The sequence below is a fragment of the Stylophora pistillata genome, chromosome 11 (assembly GCF_964205215.1).
Source record: "Stylophora pistillata chromosome 11, jaStyPist1.2, whole genome shotgun sequence".
NCBI classification, from domain to species: domain Eukaryota; kingdom Metazoa; phylum Cnidaria; class Anthozoa; order Scleractinia; family Pocilloporidae; genus Stylophora; species Stylophora pistillata.
Genome location: NC_142529.1, coordinates 10902211 through 10911605, shown reverse-complemented (window position 1 = coordinate 10911605; position 9395 = coordinate 10902211). Strand labels below are relative to the sequence as shown.

Here is a 9395-nt window from a genome sequence, read left to right as displayed (position 1 = left end):
TTCTACCTTAATGACGTGTATGTCAGGTGAATCTCCGTCAGGAGATGCCTGTAAAATGTTCTTTCGCCATTCTGAGCATTTCAATGTAAAATGGTTATTAGAATCTGGTGTTGAATAATGACAACACCCTCAAAATAGGAACAAACTATTCTCATCAGTTGTATTCTGTATGATCTCTTCATTTACGCGAAGAAATTGCCTGTACGACCTCTTCCGGATGTTTACTGATTTAAACAATATTATCAATAAACTTCTTACAATTTAGTGGGTCACCAGTACCATTTTTACTATATATACCAATAAATGCTCTAAATATGACTATCATCTAGACCTCGCTTAAGAAATATGTTGCCATAAAAAAAAAAAAAAATGCTGATAATTATTCATGGGATTTCTTCAGGAAATCTGAAATTTTTGCTAGCCTCGGGAAAAACCTGTGAATGATTTAAGACCACGAAATCTCGAAAGCTGACATTTCAATTGGCTTAAAAATAAATTTTTGTACAATCATGTTCAGAATATCTAATTGGCTCGGCTTTTGTCGAAGATGAGATTGTACTCGAGCCTAGTGACGACTGAGATCGCGAAATATTTTTGTTTACGAGGCAAATAAGATTCTTAGTTAAGATGATGCCACAACACGGCCAAAACAAAAGTTTATTCGCTTATCTGAAATACAGCTTCAATTAGCAATACCCAAACAAACCAGAAAGGAACTACAGTGATAAAGGTGCGCTTCAAAGTGACATGCATCTCCGCCCCAACGACAGTAATTACTGTCGCTCTGTATAATCTGTATAATGCGTAGCTTGTTATGTAGACTGTGGCACATGAGTATCGAAAAATAATTCAGTGATCGTGAATTATAGATATCCAATACGAACAAGACCAAGTAACAGATCACTTGTTGCTGGAAAACGATACAAGAGTTTGGATGGCGGATGACGGGAAGTTTCCCTGTGTCGCGTTCCCGGTGCCGCAGATACGTGGTGTTGTGCACCGGAGTTCGCCAGTATAACCACAGTGTTGAACTTTAGACAAGCAGCAGCATCAAACTCTTTATTCACTTAAGCTGGCAGTCTTTGTACAGCACAGGCGGTAAAAACTATAGAACGGATACATGAAGGTTCGATAGAAGGGAAACCGAAAGACTACGAAACTAGAAATGATAAAATTGAGGAATATTACAAGCGTAACTTACATCGGATCTTGACTCCGGGGTAGAGAACTCCTAAACTCCGTTCGGCTCCGAAATGGTTTCGCTACAGTGACTCCTCGCAACTGAACTACTTGCTAATAGAAAGCGAATTTAGATCTTACACCTTGACGTAAGGGAAATAGAAATGAACAGTGCTTTGTGTAGCTAGCTTCGAGCGGATATTCGCTAGTCACGGAATAGAAATCAAACGAAGCGCGCTAACAAATTTAATAGAAAGTCATTGAAAGTTTCTTAGTGTCTTTGTGCTAAAAACGGAAGAGTTACATAAGTAAAAAAGATTAGAGTTCGTATCCGTAAACGTGACACCATGCGAAAGGCAACAAGGATAAGGCAATTTCCACGAAGTCTGTGACGAAGAGGACAATGTTGACTGCCGAGAAATTTGTAGACTGTTGTTGTAAAAATTCTCTCTCTAGTTTGTAACAGAAACAAATGCCATTTCAGTACTAACCAAGCGAAAGGTACGGTCCAAAACCAAGTATTTACCTGATCGGCAAAAATTCAATTGGGCATTTGATGTATACAGTTCGAACTTGCAGTTAATTTTGCCTAAATCTACCATCCACGTTGTTTTTTTTTTTTGTTCACTTTTATTCTTGCAACTATTTTCACAATCAGTTGTAAGATGAACTGAATAAAACTACTCCTTTAAAGATTTTTACACTGCTGGAAATAACCTTCAACTAATAACTTGTCTCAGCCATTTCTTTTTTTTTTTTTTTCGTTGTTTGTTTGTTTTTTCTTTCATTGATAAGTATCTTTTGTATACAACAATTTCGACTGAAATGTTTCCGGTTACAAATGAAATAACGAGAGAATATAATAACAAACATATTCGCTTCTTTCACGGAAAATTATATCGGTGACAAAAATCTGAAATCTGGTACTTCATCACTACTATAAATTACGTGTGGTTGGTGCCAATGATCTTAAATTTAAGTTGCTCTTGTTTGTCATTGTTGATGTTGTTACTGCAGTAACTACTCTTTATGTTGATGTTGCTTTTCTTCGCATACATTCCACATGTGGGTTTCACGTGGTTTTGTTTCTCAGACGTGCCTCTTTTGTAGTGTCAGTTTGTTCTCTTGGTTCGTTCCTAAATTTTCTTAGAATAGGATAGAGAGGGATTCCGTTCAAATCACCTCAACCACCATCAGTCTCTTTGGCGTCAAAAGAGGTTTTGTATGTACGAAAAACGCTGAATATAAAATTACTGATCACTCGACGACATGAAAAATAGCCCTACTGTAGTTTTGGAAGATAACTGTTCACTCTCTCCCGTGTCTCATATCTTTCACCATTTTTCTCATCATTCCTCTAGAAAAAAATTAACAAGGAAAAACTGAAACTTAAAAGAATAAAGAATGGACAATAGATTGTGAGGTGAGCCGAAACATCAAACATTTTCTTACCTGATCGCAAGAAGTTTCTCTTCCACCGACTCCCAAGGATTGCGATCTTCACTGAATTCCAGAAGTTCTTAAAAAAAAAAAAAAGAAGATTAGAAGAAAAAATAAAACAATACACTTGGGGCCGTTCTTAAAAGAGAGGGGGTTAAAGAGATGCAAAAGAAGGTTCGTTAGTTTTGGGTTAGGGATATTCCCTACTTTTCACAAAAGGAACATGACTTCTGATTACTTTCTTCTGTAACTTAAGACTTAATAAACAAGTCGCGTAAATGCGCAGTAGCGGCAGAATTCATATCAAAATTAACGACAAATTTTCTTGCGCTCAGCCATTTTGAAGAAGTAAGGGTACTTCACCTTCTGCGAGTTTCTTCTCACTGATCCACTCCCCTTCTTTATAATATTTCGTACGCAAATTCTGCATAGGAATTAATAAATAGATGATTACATCGAGAAATACAAAAACTAAATAAGTATATAGACTCAATTACAATCTCAGCTACTATCGCTAAACGACTTAGGTCCTTACAAAAACAAATTTTCAATCGATAATTGGTCGTCTGACAATCTGTTACATCGTGCACACGTAAATACAAACGTTAACAAGCCCGTAACATGACGTCACACGATTACGTACACTACCACATACGTACGATCTCGTAGCTCGATTTCTTTTTCTACGGCGCATACCAGAAAAGGAATTCTCTCCATGCGTGTGAGTTGTAAAATACGGTCCACATCATATTCAAGACGAGCGACTTTCTTAGCCTGTGTGTAGGTCGTACTCATCTGTGCAATAAGTATGTTGAACAGAATCACAGTCACAGTCCCCATGTACACCATTGTCAGGAGAACTGCCAGCCAGCTACAAGAAAATCAGATTCAAAAAGCTAAGTTATGTCATAAGAAAGCAAAACTATAGTGAAGGGAGCTTAACAACAACCTTTTTTTGTTGTTGCTGTAATCTGATGTAATCTTTTCAGTCTTTGCTGTCCTTCCAGCCTACCAAGTTCGTATTTTTTTGGTAACCTTTCTGGTTAAGATAGTTTGCTCCAGCACGAAAATTACTCGCGTAATTTGTAAAAGTTCATTTATATTTTTCCGCTAGTGTCATTGCTTTAAAATGGGAAATTTCTGGTATTTTTTCCCTGAAGTATTTAACTGTACGTTGCTACAGATGAAGATAAAAACTTGTTTGTTTACTAAGTCGCTCTGAAAAGTCATCCAAACCCGTTTTTCGAAGGTAATCTGTATGTAAACGTTTCTTTTCGTGCGCTGCGAAAATTTCTTGAAGGATACTAAGCACAATAACTGCAATTTGCCTCAAAAATATGCTCATGTATTTGTCCTTGGACCTAAACTGTATCTCAAAGCTCACAGTTATGGTCGAACCTCGCCCTCAAAAACTAATCACTCTTCAAAAGAAAAGATAATTTCCGTGGACAAGTAACCTAACATATTTCCGCACAGTAATTTCTTAATCGAGCGGCACTGGCAGATGTTGAGGAGAAGTAATAACTTGAAAACGTCTCTTTTACTTGGAACCGGAGTAATCCTCCGCAAAAGCCCGCTGTTCAAATAGCACACGAAACCCACTCAAAAGTACATCTTTTAAGCCCCTGAAAAATAAACAAAAAACATGACTAAACAAACGTTTACTGTAATAGATAACTCAATAATCAGGTAACATGCACAACGTAACATTGCTAATAAAACTTGAAAATTACGCGTAACTAAGTAAAGGAATTCTTTCAGCTTGTAAAATCTTTTTACCTTTGGGTAATTGGCGGACGGCCAATGGAGAATTAGCATTCATTTGAATGAACATGGACCGCTATCCGAGACATAAACTACATTCTAAAAATTCAGTCGAGCTAGAATACTGTACTGTATTAAAACGTACTTAAACTGTTGGCTTTTCTCAGAGTAACGAAGAGATAAAAACAAAGCACCACAGAATGAGAGAACAATTACTGCAAAAACTGTCAAGAATCTTGTTAAATCTTGCTGAATCATCTTAGCCATAGTTTTGGTATAAAGTCCCGTAGTCCTGAAAAAGAGGTAACTCTTGGTTACATTTAAGATCTAAGTCAAATAATGAACCTTCAATTTGCAAAAGAATGATTTTGATGATGACGTGGGTTTTGATCACGATGATGATGATGCAAATGATTATAATGATAATGGTTATGATAATGAAAACAGACGATGTTTAAACGTTTTCCCCAAAAAACTTTTAACAGTGTCTGGGAAGGATGCCTTGCAAAAATTAAACAACTTGCATGTAGCTTTATCTTTTGATTACCTTGTCACACAAGAAAACTTAAATATCCTTAGGAAATTGAACAGGAAAGCTAGAGATGCCACCAGCCACTGTGCATTGCTGTTATTGTAACGTAAGGGTATTAGACACAGGATCAAAACCAGGCCTAACCAGTCAAACAGGGTCATCCATTCGGTGAAATATGAACGCCTCTCACTGGAAAAAAAAAAATAAACCAAGCAGGGTTTGAGTTTTTCAATTCCTTCTTCTACTGAGATTTGGGGGCTATTTTTTTCAAATAGGAAGGAGCTAACGAGCTCCACGTTTAAATTCTTAAAGTGTAAAAGCACCTGCAATGCAACACGCTTACATTCTCATTTGATTCACTTCTTCGCAGACATAAAGCACAACAAAGAGAAGTGTAACAATCTCACAAAATCCACGCAGCGAGTCAGCTGCATCATAGTACTGTGTGGCGTCTTTTCTTGTGGATGCATGCAGTAGGGAACATGACAGGAAAAAAAGGAAGATAACATAGAACGCTGCTTGAAGGCTGATAAAAAAGAAAAAAGTATTTAGTTATCGTTGTACAAAAACACTTTAGTATAGACCAAACTAAATGTCCTAAATGCTAACTCGATCATCCATGTTGAGAGCAAAGTCCGGTTACAAATTTCCCCCATTACACAACATCGGTGGTAACTTCCATCTACTAAGATGGCTTTCCTATGGCTCGGGAAGGTACACTATTCTTCATTTTGTTCCCTTTCTAGTAACCATATAAATATGCCTTGCACACCATGTCTACCACTACTGATAATGAATGACTTTACCTGAGAAACAAGTGTCCATAGTTCTTCCATTTTGTTTTTATCAACATTCTGACCACAGGGTGTTGCAAAGCCTCCTAAAAACAGTAGTCATAAGGTATGATTTTCAATGCAAATATGGAAGACATGTTATCCTTAGTTCATCTGGCAAACACAAAACAATTAATATTGTATTTTGTCTCTTGGTAACCAGTTAAAACTTGTCTTCCACTGCAAACATGTCCAATAATTTTTTTGTTACATCAAATTTATGAAGTTAAAATTTAAATCCTTTTAACTTTACCTTATTATGGCTTTTAGCAATCAAGTGCAGACATGACTTGTCTTTCCAGTTGAAATATTCATTATCTCTTGGCTGATGTTCCCCAGAGATTTTAAAGCATGGAGGGCATCCTCCCTCATCACCATCCAAAATATGATAATGTAAGTGATAGTCCAAGGGATCATCTGTGATTGTGTTCCAGGCACCTTCAACTCCCTCTTCCTCTTCATCTGTGTCGTAGCTCTCTTTGCGTTGTGGAAGGTAAGGCCAGTGAGGGTTCACCATTTGATCTAGCATAGCCATTACTGTTTTCTTGGAACATTATAATACATACCATCAAAAAAAATGTGAGCCAATGCCACTTCAGCCACTAATTGATCTACTGCTGCTACTGTTTATAATAGCAATAACTTGCTAATAACAATAAAAGCAAAAACAGCAATTGGCATAACTGTTGTCACCAATGTTAGCGCTGTTAGTACTATATGTTATGTTGGAGCCATGACTTTCAAAGTAACTAGGAAATTGTGACTGTGACAGTGGAAATGACAAATATGAAAATAACAGTAACCCTGATAATGGCATTGACAAAAAGCAACAGTTCTCACCTTCATTTTAGGATTCTCAATCACAGACTTAAAACTGAAGAAAGATGGTTGAGGTTTTTCCATGTTGCCCGGTATCCAAGAAAATAATTTTTGTGCCCTTAAATAACAATGAATTTAAAGTCAGTATCAACAAACATAGCTGTTCTCTGGTGAAGTTCAGGAGCTTTTTAATAGTCTCTATCACAGATTTTTTTTGCATTTTTTGCAAGACACACTCACATGCATTCAACCAAAAGATAATGTTGGAATTTACCATCATGGTGAATGTGACTACAATCTCATCAATCTAAACAACATTAAACTTGCTAAGCGAAGATAATAAAAAATACATAAGGCTTGGTAGGGAACTCAATGGAGAACTTTCATTTTGAATACTTAAAAACATTGTATAATAAACTTAGAGAAACTTGATGTCTCCCACTCATACTGGCCTGGGTTGTTCAAAGCTGGGTTCAGATAACTCAGGGTTAGAGTGACATAAAATTCTTTTGGATCTGAAAGCTTTAAAGAAAATTCACTTCTATTCTTCTTTACTACAATTTGATAATTGGGATTTCTAAAAACAATAGAGAACATCATCCCAAAAAGGATTTTGAAGAAAGAAATATACTAGAAAACTAGATTAAAATATATTACTAGTCAGTCTTCAAACAATCATTCCCTGCTCTATACTACATATCTCAATCATTGTGATACTTCACAAAATCTACATTCCCATGCACTCACTACATACAAACAACCGCCTCTCGGTTAGGTCAATGGATAGAGCACTGGCCTGTTGTGCAGGAGGTCGAGGGTTTGAGACCAACACTTGGGGTCTTAAAACAATTGAGAAGAATTTGCTGCCTTTCTATAACATCAAGAAATGGTTAGATATTCTAGTCTTCTCGGATAGGGACAAATAAATGGAGGTCCTGTCTCCTGCAGGGTTGGGGTAGGAGACGTTAATTTCCCACACACAAGATTACTGTGTGATGGATGTCCTCCTCTAAGGTGGGATGGGTGGGTTTATTGGGCCCGTAGTAATTGGTGCAAGCTGTTGCGGTGTCCCTGCCGGTTGGCGTAGCTATTAAATTAAATTAAATCATTCTCAGAACTTGATAAGGTTGGGTTTGCTGCTAGCAACATACCTTTCATGCCACATCATTCTAATCAAATAGGCTACCACTTCATCATTCTCTTTTTGTAATGCCAATTCAACTGGTAACAAGGCTCTGTTTCTCTTTGGTTCTATTGTCTTCAGAGCTAGCAGTCCTGGGCATTTTTTCACAATTGCTTTGGTGACATGTAAAAAACCAAGTTCTGCAACATAGTGTAGTAAAGTCCTTTTTTGTTTGTCCTCTTTATCCCGAACCTTCTCATATCTGTTGTCCGAGTTAAGTTCACTTTCCAACAGGATTTCTAAAAGTCGATTTATCTGCAAGTTAAAACCCAGATCATGTAATGCATGACGTGGTAAGAAAAAGAAAAAACCTCTTCTACATCATACAATGAGTCTACAAGTTGTATTTAAAAATTACACCTAACTGATACATTACTTCCAAGCTTTGACAAAAGCAAAAACTGGGCAAACATGTCCATTTGCATCATGCTTGCATGTAAATAATGATAAGGAAAGACCATTTCTAATTTTTAGCAACCAGTATCTTACTAAGCAAACTGGGCAGCTAATACATACCAACTGCTCCAGTCCAGGAAGTTTGTCAGAATTTTCTGTGAACTGTTTAGCTGATGGCCATTTTTTCAACATCAAGAGTGCTGGATCCTCATTGTCCATTTGACCTTTATCCTGGTATTCTTTAATCAGTCTTTCAACACTAACTTCATCCATAGCCCTGTTCCATGAAAATCAGTCCTTTGCTCTGCTTTTGATATACCTACAAAAGAATACTAACCTTGTAAATTACTTTAGTCCAAATTTTTTATTTACTATTTACTACTTCCACTGAATTAAGGGAGGGATCCCCACGGGAGTTTAGGAGGGGGTGGTTTCTCGGACATTAGTTCTAGTCAAGGCCTGACTGAGTCTTGAAAGTTTAAGCATAAACGCATTATTTAACTCACTTCGATCAGCCTAGCGTCCTTAACTATAGAGTACGACGTAAATTCCTTCCGGCAACCAGGCTGCCTTGAAAGCAACACTGGGAAGCAACTGTTGCAGCTGTGGCCGGTTAATCCAGTTCGTTTATTCATTTTTTTTTTGTTTGTTTTATTACTTGGCGTAAGTAAGTAAACATTTTCTTAATATTGTAGGAAGCAGCCAAACTTGTCATGCTACCAACAGCCGACCCACGCACGCTTGTACTGATTACAAATCGATATCCAGCACAATTTCACTTATGGTACCGTACAAGGATAAAAGAAAAGGTATCCTTTTGTAGGCCAATGCCAACGTCACCTTTCTTACCCTGTTCCAAAATTCTTCATCGTATTCATTTTCCAATAAATCCTCTTCTACGTAGGAGGACAGTTGAGTTTCATTGCCATCCGACGTTTGCTTCTCGCTGCTCATTTTCAGTCATCAATCACCAACCATATCTTACTTGGAAGTTAATTGAACTCATATCTACGCATCGAGAACAATATTAATAAGCAACTTTGTCGTGGATGCAGAGACTTAAGTTCAGCAACGTTCAGGTTCTTCGCTTATGAAAGTCCTGATTCGGCTCTGATTCGTCAAACTGTATGGTGATCATGCGCATTGCGATTATGATCTAGTAGAGATGCAGAAGGGACTGGTTAGGACTCTAGCAGGATGACGCCTTCGCAGGTGTCAGTTCGCTTTACTGAAGAGCACCCAAACAGAA

The 9395-nt window shown here is 37.3% G+C and overlaps 1 protein-coding gene across 3 annotated transcripts; it reads right to left on the bottom strand.

Annotated features, from left to right (window-relative positions):
* Positions 1 to 1032: 1032 nt before the first annotated feature.
* On the bottom strand, positions 1033 to 9152 carry LOC111343973 (uncharacterized). Of its 3 annotated transcripts, none has more exons than XR_015993407.1 (14): positions 8267 to 8465; positions 7719 to 8005; positions 6589 to 6685; positions 6002 to 6292; positions 5722 to 5795; positions 5259 to 5441; positions 4931 to 5104; positions 4529 to 4675; positions 4164 to 4244; positions 3316 to 3490; positions 2983 to 3043; positions 2632 to 2698; positions 1202 to 2536; positions 1033 to 1105 (listed from the first exon to the last, which is right to left on the bottom strand). XR_015993407.1 is itself a non-coding variant. In XM_088739357.1 (14 exons), exons 2-14 carry the CDS (start codon positions 8417 to 8419, stop codon positions 2488 to 2490), a joined length of 1839 nt encoding a protein of 612 aa, XP_088595483.1. In that variant the 5' UTR covers positions 8420 to 8465; positions 8996 to 9152; the 3' UTR covers positions 1033 to 2487. The 3 variants fall into 3 exon arrangements, 2 of the variants coding, with proteins under 2 accessions (XP_088595483.1, XP_088595484.1); XM_088739357.1 differs by adding an exon at positions 8996 to 9152 and having other exon boundaries at positions 1033 to 2536; XM_088739358.1 differs by lacking the exons at positions 1033 to 1105; positions 1202 to 2536; positions 2632 to 2698; positions 2983 to 3043 and adding an exon at positions 8996 to 9152 and having other exon boundaries at positions 3330 to 3490; positions 4171 to 4244.
* Positions 9153 to 9395: the final 243 nt, after the last annotated feature.